General features: G+C 35.9%; 2 protein-coding genes across 4 annotated transcripts in view; one reads left to right on the forward strand and one right to left on the reverse strand.

The window, feature by feature from the left end:
* Positions 1–2,120: 2,120 nt before the first annotated feature.
* On the forward strand, positions 2,121–5,264 carry C1H4orf3 (chromosome 1 C4orf3 homolog). Its single transcript, XM_059169483.1, has 2 exons — positions 2,121–2,433; positions 3,905–5,264. Coding segments are annotated over exons 1-2 (207 nt in total). The 5' UTR covers positions 2,121–2,227; the 3' UTR covers positions 3,906–5,264.
* An 885-nt stretch (positions 5,265–6,149) lies between these two features.
* Positions 6,150–16,034, reverse strand: part of USP53 (ubiquitin specific peptidase 53) — a 67,404-nt gene continuing 57,519 nt past the window's right edge. For all 3 annotated transcript variants that reach the window (XM_059169426.1, XM_059169417.1, XM_059169431.1), the window contains 2 exons: positions 10,688–10,790; positions 6,150–9,766 (listed from right to left, as the gene is read on the reverse strand). In XM_059169426.1, the coding sequence (XP_059025409.1) occupies positions 8,782–9,766; positions 10,688–10,790 (1,088 nt within the window). In that variant the 3' untranslated portion in view covers positions 6,150–8,781. The remainder of the gene's footprint in view (positions 9,767–10,687; positions 10,791–16,034) is intronic.

Below are 16,034 nucleotides of genomic sequence, written 5' to 3' on the forward strand. Positions count from 1 at the left end.
ACCACCAGATTTCATGGCAGGCTCCAAAGCCACCCTTGTGTAACCCAGGAGCAGCTGAACCACCGAAGGCCAAAAATTACAAATTGGGAACCCCAAAATTTGCACTCACCTGGTCACATAACAAAACCAAGCCTTACAGCTGCTAAAGCCTAATTGCAGGCCTCTTCTATCTGATCTTTCACAATCTGTTCTGCTCCTATAGACTGACAGGGATACCCGGAGGATGGAAATGGGCAGGTCACCACATGACAGGTGACAAGATCACCAAACCCCAACTTAGTAAGTCACAAGTTTCATTCTGACCTTATCCATGAACAATGCTGGTCTTTTTATCTTAGGTGATAATAAGGTAATAAAGAGTTCCACCTAGATGGTCAAGAGGATGTGAACTCAGATTCCTGACACTCTCTATAACCAGGTACTCCACCTTAAATGCCAGCCAAATTACAAACTTGGGTTCCTTTGATCATAAAATAGAGCCACATAAATATACCAGACATGATGTTACAGAAAACTGGCTTGTATATCACAATTCTAAGTTTTTATGAATATTGACCTCCCTTTTCCCAGGCTTTGGAACTTATGAGTTGGAAAGGCTGTTCTAAATCTTTCCACAGAAATGGAACAAGAGTTCAGTATCACCACACAAACACTGGAAGCCACTCTATGAGAAGTTGATTATTTAGGCTCTGTTATACTCCAAAGGTACCTCGCCCTGGACACACTGACAGTCCAAAAGGAGAAGCGTATGCAATCATTACTGAAGAATGCTTCTTCTGTGTAAACTGCTTGGGACAAATTGTGTCTAACCTGACCCTTTGAAAGACAAGATAAACGCCCTCCATCAGATCAAGGAGGTCCAGCCATTCTGTTGGACTGACCTATTTCCGGGGACAGGAGACTGATTTAATGGGGGCATGAGGAAATGTGCTTGGATTTGTCATTTCCTATTTATTCTTATTCTAATCTATGCTCTTCTTTTCCTTTGCAGATAGATCCCTCCCCACTTGGTTGCTAACCCAATTCTTTCCACAACCACAATGCAACTTTTATGAGAAACATCTAAGGAATTTTCAGACAGAGGAAATGAAGTTCAGAGCATGTCACTCCAAAATACACACCCTACAAGTGGCATACTGATTAAATTAAAGGAGCTTGAGAAACAGTAGGTGCAAGAGGGTCACTGCGACTTTCCTGAATTCTTCCTGACAGGAGATAAAGCTCTCCTGGGAAAGGTGCCCTCCCTCTACCAGGAGGAAGAAAAACAGTCTTGTCACCGGAGATGGGGAATCAGGCTGAGAAACCTGTGCAAACCAACCTCGTTACACTAATGTTTATCTTCCTAGTCATTCTTCCACAGTTTGCTACCCCTGACCCAAACCCTCTGTCTCACGTGATTCGTTGTCTACAAGGTATAAAACGTTCCATTCTGGTCATTCTTTGAGTGCTCATTCTCTTGCCGAGGTTCTCACATACATGTTTTTTAAAAAAATTTAATAAAACTTGTGTGCATTTCTCCTGTTTGTCTGTCTTATGTCAGTTTAATTTCTGGACCCTGTTGAAGACCCAAAGAGGGTAGGTAGAGAATTTTCCCTCCCTTACAGTGGTCAGTCGTTTTCTTTCTGCTAGCACTCTAATCTCATAGGGGACCACACTTCCAACCCTTTGGGTTATTCTACACGCAACATTCTCGTGATTTGCTCTCTGGCCCCCTAAGAAACTCACACTCATAATACGTCTGTCTCATTATAGCTTTCACAGGATTAAATAAGTGTAACGTGTTATATACACAAAACAAAACCTATTAAGAGGGGGTCCTAAACCTGGTATAAGGGACCCCAAAGAGCAGGGATAAGGAAAGGGGACTGCGGGGAGTGGCAGGGTAGAATCCATCACCTGAGAGGAATGGGACTTGATAGTGACTTCTGACGAGGCGAACGCCTTTTCCTTCCAACGAAACCTGTCTAACCGGCTTTTCCCCAGGGGCGGGCGGACCAGCTTACTCCGCTCCCCGGTGGTGGCCGAGCTGCCTGCCGGCTGTCACGGAGACAGCGGACTTTCGGGCGGCGCCTGCGCGTTGGAAGAAGAGGGCACCAGGCCGGCTTCCGGCGATGAAGAACGCGCATGCGTAGGCGGCCAGACTGGGGCGGGTTTAACGCAAGGTGAACGCGGAAGTAGGGTCCTTGTTTTTCTGGCTACTCGGTCTGTGTGGGGTTCCTGGTGCGAGATGGAGGCGGGCGCAGCTGCGGAAGATGGTCCGGACGGTCCTCGGGAGCGGCGAGGCTTGGATGAAGCTGGGAGGCAGCAGCAGAACCACGAAGTGCGATCTCAATCCCGGGCCGACCGGTTTCCAAAGCATTCCTACTGGTTGGATCTCTGGCTCTTCATCCTCTTCGATGTAGTGCTGTTTATCTTCGTCTATCTTTTACCATGGTGAGTACTCTGAACGCAGGGTTGAACCGGTAGGGAGTTTACCACCACAGTTGGGGGGGTGGGGAGCAAGGTAACCGAATTCCAGAGAGTATGGTATGCCCGATAATATAGCTGGTGAATGGCGGGGTGGAGAGGCGGGTGGTGTTGGGGTCGGGTTGAGGCTGGAGTGAAAGTGTTCTTCCCTGGCACCTCAGTGAGCGTCTTCAAAGAGGTGTGGGAGAAACTTGGCTTCCTAATTTTTCTTCTGTTTTGGATTGAAAAGAGCTGGATTTGACTATCTGCACTACCACAAAAAAATTAAAGAAGTTATTTAGCTTTTCTGAGCTTTATTTTTCCATTTACCATTTGGGGCCATAATAACAAGGTCATAGGGGTGTAGCGAGAATTAAATGAGGATTTTCTCTAAAAGCGATTCGCATTTTTGCCTGGCAACAGCAAGCGCTTGACTAAAGGTGTTGTTACTATAACTACAGTTTGACCTCTAGGAGGCCAGGTAGGTATCTCAAACAGGTCCAAGCCTGAACGACTACTAACTTCTTACCAAAATGTACTTATTTTTCAGTGTCCGTATTTCAGTAAATGTTAACTTTATTCATTCAGTACTCCTGCCAGAAGCCTGGGACTCTGATTGTCCCCTTTTGCTTACACCCACACATCCCAAAACACCCAACTGTTAAATCACAAAATTCTGTAGGTTCCACTTGCAAAATCCTTGCTCTCCATTTTCATTGCCACTGACTCTGAAAAGACATTTTTGGAAGAGGATAAGGGGAGGAAAAGTAGAGAAGGCGCTGGGGAGCAGAACAAGAAGAGGGACAAGGACTGAGGTGATAGGAAAAGTTCAGGAGAGAAGCAGTGAGTTGAAGGGCGGGGCTGTGGAAGAAAAGCAGTGCAGCTCATTTGGACATTAGGGAGCTCTCTTGGACTTTGGAGTTGTTGACTTATCATAAATTAACTTTTCTCAATCATTATGCTTATGAGTTTGCAATCCATGATAGGCAATTATGTCTTCTTTCCCCGCCCCAAAATTTTGGCAAAGATTTGGGCATGACCTCCTCGTATCTAAGACCCCATTGTCACTGATTTCTTGGATGTGTTAGATTAGAAGGCAGAGGGTTGAGTGGAGTGAATGGAAGAGGTGGATATTTCTATAAAATACTCTGCCAGACTATTTGTAGAGTTTTCACTCTCCTCTACTTCCCCTCCTTTTTTGGTAGAGACTGATACCTCAAATACAGTGTTTTGTTTTGTTTTAATGAGTTTTCAGCTCTGGATGGAAAAATGAAAAGAAGAAGAAAGAAAATGGAAGCAGTAGGAGGAATAGTCCAGGTCTTTTTTTTTCTCTCTTATCAATACATAAATCATTTAGGAACAGGAAAGTGACTGAGACAATCTAGATTTTCAGGTATTGGGTCTAAAATATTAAATCTGGAAGGAGGAAACATTGTTGACAAATATTTGGTTTTTACAGAATGGTTTGCCTGATGTCTAGATTAAGAAGTTGACTCCTGGAGTGGATTCTGAAAATGACTGCAAACTTCTTGAACAAAGAAGACAGGGTTGTGCAACAGAATTTCAAACTCGGAGGAACTTTTTTTTTTATTTTACATACTCTTGTTACTCCTTTTGGGGACTATAGTAAGTGGGTAATGATCTCACCCATTCATAGCTAAGTTCTTAAAATTACTCTGATTCATGTTTAAAAGCTTTTCAAACATCTGATGGCTTTATAGGGGCTGAATATTAAAGTATTTATACATAAAGGTTTAGGGTATTCATTAAGAAATATGGTAATGTCTTGCCTTTAACAGTTTAAGTGTTAACCCGGGTTTAGTATGATGCAAAAATGTGGTAAAATATTAAGATGAAGTATTTAAAAATAAACTACTTAAAAACAAGGGTGAAAAAAAGGAGTTAGAGCTGTACAGAAAATGCAGGCCCACAGTGTACTGGCTGTAAGTAACAGTTTAATTTTTAAATTAAGTGGGCCTCAGTTAACAGTTACCAGATTGATAAAGTCCCAGAGAAAGCATACTATCCAACTGTGCATGTCCTCTTACCTGGATGTCCCCTTCCTTCCTTTTAAGTTCTTGAACTTCCCTAAAATAGGACTGTGTTTGAAACCCATTTTTTATTCTTGTGGTTTTATAAAGAATGCTTGCCAAAATATGAGGCTTTTTGTTTGTTTTTTAAATAATGTCTGTACCTTAAATACTTCAGCAAAGTCATTTCAACAAATATTTGAGCACTTACTCTGGGCCAGATGTAGTAGTGAGGAAAAAAGACAAAAATTTTCATGGAGCTTGCATTCTTTTATTTATCTAACAGTGTTAGTAATAATTTACATTCTAGGAGTGATCAGCTAGTGTTTAACAGAAAGGTCACACTTCCAAAGCAGCTACTAAAAGCCCTTCGGAAGCTATTCCTATTACATAACAGATACTTCTTTATGTAATGGATGTTAGAAAGGGGCTCTTGTTGAAATTGGTGACATTTGATACATGTGAATTGCCTAAATATTTTGAGGATATTCACCTCCCTTAGAAATAGGGCATAGATCTGGTGAACTCTATACCTTCTCTCTTTTAGAATGACTTTAGAATGAAATCCAGGACTGATTTTGGAAGATTTTAGTTGCCAATTGCCAAGTACAAGGTAACAATTATGCATCCAGGGTATTGCATCTACTTGAGAGAGAACCTTTTATGCAGAGGTTGATGCATCAAAAGAAACACAAAATTGGAATTTTATTGAGTATACCAAACAGTATGAACTGTTTTTCTGCTGTTTGCTAATAATTTTGTCCAATAAATGTTTATTATGTAGCTAAATTTGGTCTGATTTTGGATTTTGCATTTGTTTAAACAAATTACTTGGTAAGTAGCAGGGTTTAGAAAGGATTACCAGTTCTCATGTAGCTTAATGTTGGGTTATACACAAAATTTTATAATCCGTACTATGTTTCTGAGCCTGAAATCAGCCTACTACCACAAATACTGAATATTCTGAAAATTTCTAGCAGAGGGAATGTAGCAAGGTCTTGCTGTTATGACATGACTGTAAATGGCATACAAAAATGGTTCCAGCAGGAGGGCTGAGTCGTTTCTACAGCTAATGAATAAGAAATTATACCTACTGTGCCATCTCAAGTATAGTGAGTCCTTACACCACCCACACTTGAAGGCTAAATGGGTAAAGGGTAACTAAATGCATAAGGCTAAAGGATGAATGGGACCCCAAGAAAAATTGGCAAACTTGCTATGATGAAAACAAAGAATAACATCAATGTTTTAATCTGATAAATTTTAATCTGATAAATTCCTTTGTAAGTTTCAAAAACTTAATTTCATATAAATGAAATGATTATTTTAATAACCATTTGAAATGAACTGGCTGACCAGTTATTATGGCAAAGTCTTTAGGATTTACTTGTCTGTGAACCTGAAAATTTAGGATAGAAACATCTCCATGTATCTAGTCCCTAAATGGCATGGGGATACATTCAGAGACTACAGGATTATTTATTTAAGGTCTTTAAGGTTACTTAATATAAATTATGTTCTAGGATAAGGATCCTCAAACTGGCCAATGGGTCAAATTTGGCCTACTGCCTCTTTTGATCAGGCCTATGAGCTAGGGATGATTTTTACATTTTAAAACGGTTGTAAAAAAAAAATGACTATGTCATAATGTAAAAATTATATGAAACCCATGTGTCAATGTCAAAGTTTTATTAGAACACAAACATGCCATTCACTTACATACCATTTATGGCTTCTCTCACTACAGTGGCAGAACTGGAGCTGTTTGTTACAAAGACCCTGTGGTCCACCAAGACCAAATTATTTACTATGTGGCTCTTTATGGAAAGTTTGCCAACTCCTATAGGAGCCCTGCTTTAGACCTCACTGCAGTTACACTTTTAGGAGCCTCTAGTGATAATATTTTATAATTAGTGATAGTCCAAGTACCCTTGAACTTTAAGTTGATTTACATTTCTCATAAAATACATAATCAACATGTGAGGAGAGGAAGCCACAATTTATGAATGCACAGAAAAGTCCAAACATGTTAACTTAAAAATCAGTTTATCTTAAAAAAAATTCTGAACCGAAAGAAACTGATTTCACAGAAAAATAGAACAGTCTGAAGATACGTATTTTGAACATTACAATAATTATTGGTTGCATTATTTCAGAAGTTACCATAATTTTATAACAAGAAGAAAACACCTACAAAAATTAGGTACTCTAGAAATTTATTTTACCTGTGAATAGTTAATAATTATGTATTCAAATCTATATCTGGAGTGTTGAATCAACAAAAACAGTTTCTGGTTTTGTTAGTACTATTACATGATTCAAGTAGTTTCAGCTGGACAGTACTTTTAAAAAGAGCCAAAATGAGATTTCTATTTTGATGTTGCAACTCAAATGTTGAGTTGAAAATACATATCTATGAGACTGCTGTTAAATACAAGATACTAGTGTGTATAGGTGTCAAATAATACATTTTTAACTGGACATCTTGACCAAATAGAAATCTTAGAAAAAAACTAGACAGTGTTTTTCAAAGTTACTAAAAATGCTTGAAACCCATTTTGTAATATTTTACAATGTTATAAAAGTAGTAATTAAATACAATATTTCAAATACAATTTTAAAAACTTTACAGTATTTACAAGCCTTCCATACTAAAAGTTATGTTAAAAATAAGCTTTCTTAAAAGATAAAAGTTTAATATAGTCCATATTCAAGTATTTCTAAGTTAAGAGAATATAAAGTAATAATCACATACTGTTATGGTTAGAAAAGGCAAGTAAAAACTTCTCTAAGTGGAAGACAATAATTGACCAAGATTTCTTAACTGGGTAAGATTAGGTTTTTACAAACAATTATTTTATAGTTATCTAGGAATACTTATTTTTAATCATTTACATTTTAGAATATTTTAATTTATGGAGTTGGTCAAACATTAATTTAGTAATCAGTTTACAGAATTAAGTTATATGTATAAAATTTATTAATGTAAGAAAATTTTTAATTTTGCAGTTCTCAATTTTCCTACATGGACAATACAACACTTAGCCACAATATGTTTACCAACTTAGTACAAAATAAAATGACAACTAATGAAATAAGGCAATTAATGTAACTTAATTTCATTTAGAAGGTCATCATGATAATGGAAAATTCTTTTACTTAAAGAAAAAAAAAAAAGTCCTCTCCATGAAAGTAGGGTAAAAGGACTGTTTAGAGAAGAAAAATGGAAGGGATGCTCAAATTAATACATTTCATTAATACTAAACCCTCTATATGAAAGTAGAAATTGGATCTGGAACCCAGAAATACTCGGATTCAAGAATCTGAAAATCATTAAAATGAGTTGACAGCCTATAAAGAGAGGTTAAGATGATAGCAGGGAAAATTCAGGCAGTCACAGTGAGATCCCCAGTGGGCCCTAAGTTAATTCCTAACACTGGTTATTAGCAGCCCAAAGTAAACCAAACCAAAATAAAACCTTTCACATTTCATATAAAATTAGAAAAAATGTAACACATAAATATACTAACGTTAAGGATTTCACTTACTTTTTCTTACTTTTCACTTACATGGCTGAAGTAAGTTTACGATATAACAGAGGCCTAATTTATGTTAACTAGGCATTATGAAGATTGAAGTTCTAGGAGCAAAATTAAGTTTCTTCTCTTCTGACCTTAAGAATTTAATTTTAAAAAAACTGCTTTATCATTAAGGCTTCTCCCCTCCAAATGCTATCATTTCATATGATACCATATGAATATATGCCTCTAATTCATATGATAACCATATCATGGGTTGGTATTTTTTAAGACACTTAAAGGGATCATAGGTAGTAGACTATCACAGAAGTCAAAAACAAATGGGTGAAGCCCTCTTGGTTGGTTACCCATTAGAAAGTGCTTCTTCATAAAGCAAATACTGCTTTGACTACACCAACTATGTATCACCTGGTATTTTTCAGTTAGCATAACTTACCAATCTATATATGTGAGTACTGGTTAGTTTAATACTTAGGGTCTACCAGCCACATACAAAGGAACAAATCACATTTTTATTTAACTGCAGCAGTGACTTTTTGCATACCCTCTATTTTTTGTTTTGCAGGCACACCAAAACTATTCAAAGGGAATTTCTAAAATACCCAATAAGTTGAGCAACACAAATAAAAAATATATATAGAAAATTAATGTGATTAATAACTTTAGAAATGCCATGGTTTTAGTTTCATATATCACCAGGTTTGGTCAGTCGATTCCTATTATATTTTCATGGCCTCTGAGAAGTCTAAGCTTACCAGTTTCATCACTTATCTATTACAGTGTATACTAGGTTTATACCTCTGCTCAGAAGGGCAGTTTGAACCAAGACTGCTGTGTAACACAGGTGCTAGCCCTCTTTCACTCTGAGATAGTGCTTTATCATTACAAAAGCTACTGCTCTCTGGAACATGGAGCTTGGGTCTCTGGTGGTATTTCAGTCTGTATGTATCAGTCATGCAGCTATCAACTGAAAAATAGGTAGTTAATGAAATGGTCTCATTTGGACAAGTAGAACTAGAGTCTATTTCTGGTTGGCATAATGCATCAACAATTGTACCCAAATCTGCCTGAAAATCTTTAGTTGAAAAGCTTGATAGGTGGTTTGGTGTGTTGCCAACAGCCTCTTTTACTTGAAATGTTTCCTTAAGTCTTTGATCACGCACATGTGTACTCATTTCTGAACCTGATTCTGAATCCAAACTTAAACTGTGCTTTGGAAGACTACAAGAATTAGCTTTAAACATCTCTATAAGTTTGACATTAGGTGTGGGATTGTTTTTCTCTGACTGTAGCACACTGGTTATAGCGTATTTCTTTGGTGGCAAAGGAGGCGGTGGGTTATGGCTAACAGATTTTGACATCTGACAATCATCAGACCTGTACGTTGACTGAATTATATGTTCCCTAGACAGAGAGTTCTCAGAACATTGTTTCATCATAGTTTGCTGCTGGATGAGGGGAGAAGTTTCTGGCTTTAACCCAACAGGTCTCATGTGTGAAGACCACAATGAAGATGATGAGACTACTTCATTACTGTTCATTCTCTTTCCAGGAGCAGAATTATCATCATGAGAGAGTAAACCTGTTCTTTCAGAATTTTCTGCATTAAGCCACTCAGAAAATTTGCATTCACTTGAGGTTTCAAGTTTCTGTTCACCTGACTGGTGGATATGCTCTCTTGCTGCATTGTCCTGGAGTATCTGTGTACCTGAAGAAAGGAATAACTTCCCATTGTTTTCACGTATATGTGACCTATAACATAAAAATAAGGACAAAGCTAAAACACTATATACAAATAGGCAAAATTGTAGGAAAAACAAACTTTTGTCCTGTAGTTTAACTTCTCAATATATGCCTGATGTTACTTTTGTAACATAACAAAGATGGAAAGATATTTATAACCATTAACATTTTACACTCTCTGACTCCAAAATGTATGCCAAGATACAGGAATGCTAGAAACACCTGTCATTACCAAAATTAGATTTCTAATAATTAGCATAATTTAAAAATTCATTTCAACTTACACTGAAATTACATTTATTTGTGACAAAATGTAGCATAGGCTTGAAAAAAATGTTGTAAGCAAATACTTCAATACCCTAAAAGGCTTCTTGACCAACATTATAAAGCTTATAGCAATAGAGACAACTCTTGATATACAATGCTATAAAAGGATAGTAGACAAATTAAAAATAATTTAATGAAGATTACCTTTTTTAGATAACAATTTCTCATATGAAGATAAATGATATCACACTGCAAATTATTTTTTGTCATGAAAATTATTTTTCTCAAACTTCACGGAATTGAGTTAGAGCAAAATGATGAAAAGAATAGAGGCTTTGCAAGGTAGATAAGAGCTGTATTCAAATTTCAGCTCCATTGCTTTGGACAAATTACTTATAATAAAAGCCCCTAATTTTCTCTTATGAAATACCACCCACCTCCTACAAATGCTATGAGGATTACAACAATCATGTATTGTACCTGGTACTCTGTAGGCCTTATATCCTTAGGTCTATGTCCTTTTATGTCCCAATAATACAGGCATCATAACATTGTAGACCCATTGTTTTCAGAGTAGTAATATGGATTTTTGCCCTGATAGAGTTCCTATAATACATGCATTTAATACAAAAGATTTTAGTATTTCTAAATATCTTTGATTACCTTTTTATCAAAGGATTTTTTATTTGTAGATGTGACTCTGGGTGGAACTCATGCGAATTATAGCCTACTTCCAAATTCTTGAGTTCTTTTTTAAAGGCTGAGGCTAGGAGGGAGAAAAAAAAATTATTTAATGATCTTTTCTAATTTACTGAGCATATACTTCCCCATAATTTATGTAAGGTTTCCTACAAATAGGTTATTCTCTTACAACTAGCAAAGATTAATTCTTCAAGTTTCAGCTCAAATAGCTCTTTTCTGAATACTTTATACAAAATAAATAGCTGTTTCTATTATCACTTGAAAACGTTAGCTATGCCCAGATAACACTATTGTTGTTAAGACTGCAGGGAGCTATGTGTTTCCCCTTGAGACATAGTCTTTGCTGACAAAATGTCAGGGAAATCCTGCATTTGAAGACAGATGGCTTGGGTTGAAGTCTGGATTCACTACTTACTGGCTAGTAGCTTTAAGCAAACTTCTCAATCCCTTAGAATCTAGTTTCCTCATTCATATGAGATAATGACACCTATTTTACCTTCTTCACAGGAACATTAGGAACATCAACTGAATTAAAGTGTGGGGGAGGGTAATATGGTTAACATGTAAAATGTTAATAATATCACTCAGTAGCTACCATTTATTGACTGCTGACTCAAGTTGTAGGGAGTTCATAATAATTATTTCATTTAATCTTTACAACTGAACTTTTTTTTTTTTTTAAAGATTTTTTATTTATTTATTTGACAGAGAGAGATCACAAGTAGGCAGAGAGGCAGGCAGAGAGAGAGGAAGAAGCAGGCTCCCTGCTGAGCAGAGAGCCCGATGAGAGACTCGATCTCAGGACCCTGAGATCAAGACCTGAGCCGAAGGCAGCGGCTTAACCCACTGAGCCACCCAGGCGCCCTGAACATCATTTTTTACTTGAAAGATAACAGATAAACTTTGGTTACTCAGACTTGGGTATCTGGCAGAAATTTTCTTGAGAATAAAAGTGAACCTGTCATTTCTAAGGAAAACAACTAGCATTATTTATTGCCATTATTTAAAATTTAAGTTTTTAGATGAAAATAAGAATTTTGGAAACTTTTATCCACCACCATGAGTTTTTAGCTTCTCAAGAATTAGAAAAGCTTTCCGCTAATATTTGTGGTGATATTAACAAATGTATTTTTTAAATATAAAGAAATTTATCAACGTTTGGAAGACTTGTATAATTTAGCAAATCAGTATTTTCCAAATAAGGATATACTGATGTTACAAAATCATGCATGAGTAAAGTAAATCATTCTTTAAATGAATAAATAAATTTTCCTTTCTAAAAAATAATACAGTAATTATTAACATATATAGCCTACCAAAACAAAAGCTCTTTGAGGTCCTCAATATTCTTTAATAGTATAAAAATATCCTGAGGGCAAAGCATTGCTTCAGTTGATTGAAAATAGTCCTTAAAAAATCTCAGTCACAACTGTTCTGTGAAACAGTTCCCCTCTTTATACCCAAGGAAGTTAGGTGACCCAAGTAAGGCTATATAACTGGTAATTGACAGCATTTAAACCAATCCAGGACTAACTCCAAAGCCAGTGCTCTTTCTACTACCTGCAAGCTCTTTTTTGCATATGCCACTAAAATCCAAGATCATCATACAAATCTCCTCCTGAGGAAGCTAGGCCCACAGAAGATATAAAAATATATGGCTTTAGCTTAAATATTCAACTAATTCCCTATACTTCTGTAGAATTCCAGTAAGTTTTCAGTATTCTCCCTTATTTTTAGAAGGCATTTTCCTCATGTTCATTTCCTTTCATTCTCATACTCCTGACTGTACTCCCAAGTCTATGAATTGAAGAATATAAAGAAAACAAAGTCATTAAAGCAGCAACTTTATTTCTTAAACAATAACAAAGAAGTTTATCTTAGATGGCTTTTATCCCTAAATTGATTTTCTAGGTATATTTTTTTAAAAACTACTCTGTCATTCAAAATTCAACTGGAATATATAGTTGACCAAAACATCTAAATATTATCTGGTGAAAAATCTATATTTGATTATCAACAGCCTCTGCTAGTTAAATCTTGAATTTCTTATATAATATATATGAGAATTTAATACCTTATATTATTGCTCACACAGTAAATGTTACCTTCCAATAAAAACCTAAGATAGTAGAATGAAGGGAACTAGAAGTCTGGCGTTCATTTGCTAAAGATTTCACATTCCTACATCTACTAGACTGCAGTAAGTTCTTTATTATTGGACAATATGTCCCTTTTTTGTTATTTCCCCTAGTATATAAAAGATATTCAATGAAAGTCTAGAGAATGAATAAAAATTACATGGAAAACAAAACTGTTTTTTCTTCTTGTAAATATCCCCACCTTGTTCACCATGTTCCTGACTCACAGAACCAGGACTAGGTAAGTATAAGCTACGATCAATTCTTCTTACCTTTCCCCCTGACCTATCTTGACTCTATCAATTGCCACACTAATACAAATCTTAAAAATAAAAGGCAGTATAATTTATCCCAAAGAGTGTTAGTTGCTTGTAAGCCTAACCCACTGCCAAGGCTCATAAAACAGCCTCTCTTCAATAGCTACTTTATGGGGGGCAGGGGAAGTAATGTCAAAAAGAACTTCAATAATTCTTTAGCCTGGAAAATTTAAGTTGAAATTACATTATAATTATCCATTCACCTTGATTTTAACTTCAGAATGTTTAACTTATCCATAATTCCAGGTTTATTATTCACAAACACCAGAAAAAACAATTCTTAAAAACCTCTTTACTATTATTAATGTATTCATATAACAGACAGCAGGAGGCAGCAGAGGTCTTATAAATATGTTTGAAATTTTAATATCACGATGGCAGGCATTCAACCAAGTGGTTTGACTTCAGAATTCCAACTAACTTAAAAATAGATGTGTTATTTTTCTCTTCTGCTGACATAAACATCCATGTGTCTTTACTGGGAATTTTGGCTCCAAGTTCTTTGCAAATCTAAAATGGTCTGATTTTTACACTTGGCACAGAAGACACCTTAACATCAAGGCAAGAAGCGTTAGTTAATAATACTAATTTTGATACTTTATTTTAAAAAGCCCAATAGTGAAATAGTTTAAAAGCCCAAAATATATGTTTCATCTGAAAAGAAGATCTATATTTAAAATAGGCTTAGGCACCAATAAAACCAAACTGCTGTTCTAGACAATGTAATCTTCACTCTTGTTGCATAGAGGGATTTCAAAATATAACAGCAAAACTACGATTATAAAGCCTAAACATACAAGAGCAATAATCTAATCAATGATCTGATTTACAGTTTAAAAAAGTGTTAATAAAATTTGAATACTTTGGAAAAAAATCACAAGATTTTAACTGGCCTTTCTACCTTCTTTGTTTCATTTTCCTTCTACCTCCAGAGATCTTATTCCATCAGTTACTGGTCTGTTTATTCTTATCTTAGCACCTTTCTCTTCTCTTATGCATCATTAGTTCCTTATGCTCTGTAACATAAATGCAAAACTAAGCTCTTGGTTGCTTCTTTGTCCTCTAAGTACTACTACATTGACATTTGTTTTACTCTAATTTCCTAAGACATTTATTTGAAAATAATTTCAAAAAGTTCAGAAGAACCAAGAGATTAAAACTACTACAAAAATTACCTGTATATCTTTTACCCAGATTCACCCATTAACATTTTTTTCTGAACCACTTGAAGTTACAAACACCATGGCCCTTTACTGTAATTTCTAAATACTTCAGTCTACCTCAAGCTTGCTCCTATTTCTAATGTTCCTCTTATACTGCTTTTCCTCTATCACTAATGACTTACTGCTAATCAAACCTGCATTTTTTAGTCCATATTCTGCTCAATCTGTGGCAACCTGTCTTCTTGAAACTCCCCATTTTCCTGGTTTCCCTGTGATAATCTCTCCTTTTTTTTTTTTTTTCTCATCCTTTTAGCTACTCCTCATACTTCCCAAAGTTGTTCCTTCTCTCTATCCTTAGCTCATCTCTCTTATTTAGCAAACCCCATGTTTTTTCCTTTGTCTCTTTTTTTCCTTTGTCTCCCTTTCTCCTGAGTGATACAGTCCATGTCTATGGCATTCAATTCCCATATATGTGGCTGGTTACCGAACGAATCCTCTCTCCTGAGTTGTAGACATATGTCCTTAACAGCCTAATAAATCTATTCACCTAGATGATAAATCAAAAAATAAATTTGGCATCTTCCTCTCATCCCCCAAAAGTTGTTTCTTCTTCTATATTCTTTGATTTGGTACACTGTGATTTACTTATGTAAGTCTCAAATAATAGCTATCCCCAGCTTCTCCTCTTCCTCCCTTTTGTACATCTGTCATAAAAACTGACTCCACTGTCTACACTTCCTTATAAACTCTCAAATCTTCTTTTGTGATACTGGTACTGCCTTAGTTTATGTCCTCACCTTTTCTTTCCAGGCTGTCCCAACAGTCATCTAACTACTATTTCTCTCACTGCTCCAAATTCACTCTCTACATTGCCACAGTCTTTCTAAAATGTGAACTGGAGTGTATTACTCTCCTTGTCCTCTGGTGCCTTTCCACTTACTGTAGGATTTAAAAATAGCATAAAAATTTCATCATGAGTTGGCTTCTGTCCACTCTCTTAACTATCATCTTACAATTTCCATATACGCTCTCAGCCTTGCATAGACCAAACTACCTGTATTCTTACAATATGTGATACTTTCTCCCAACCATGTAGTTTTGAACATATAAAGTCTTCTGTCTTGAATGTCATTTAAGGCATCTGAAATTCTCCTGATCAGTGACCCGTTTTAAAAGAGGAGCTAAAATAATCTAAATGGCACTGTGTAAATTTGAACAATGTTCCCAAATAATGGCTTTAGGCAGCATTCAAACCCATAATGACATAGGCAGAGAAACCTATGTAAAATCTTTGTCAACGACAAAAATACCAATGAAATAATTACAATGGCACTACTATAGATTTTTAGTTCTCTGACATCAAGCAAACTTTGGATTGTGTTAAAACTCACTTAAATATCAAAGAAAATATGAAAATAAAAAAATTTCTAAAGCTCTTTAGCTTTCTAAATCTGTTAGCTATTTATAGAAAGTGATTCTTCAGGCCAATAAATGTGCCCCCATTTTACAAATAAGTAGGAGAAAAGTCATGCCCAAGAAAGTCATAGCAAATCACAAAGAATTAAATTGTGTCTTACTGAAAACAAAATCCACACAGGGTATGTTTTTAGCTTGGGAAAAAAAAAAATTCCTATACCACATTCTCAAAGAGTCAGGGAGGGTAATGCAAAGAGACACCGTAAGGCAGGAA

This window comes from Mustela lutreola, chromosome 1 (genome assembly GCF_030435805.1).
Source record: "Mustela lutreola isolate mMusLut2 chromosome 1, mMusLut2.pri, whole genome shotgun sequence".
Classification (NCBI taxonomy): Eukaryota; Metazoa; Chordata; class Mammalia; order Carnivora; family Mustelidae; genus Mustela; species Mustela lutreola.

Bases quoted from the DNA above. Each gene is read 5' to 3' on its own strand.
- C1H4orf3 (XM_059169483.1), top strand. From the start codon at position 2,228: ATGGAGGCGGGCGCAGCTGCGGAAGATGGTCCGGACGGTCCTCGGGAG.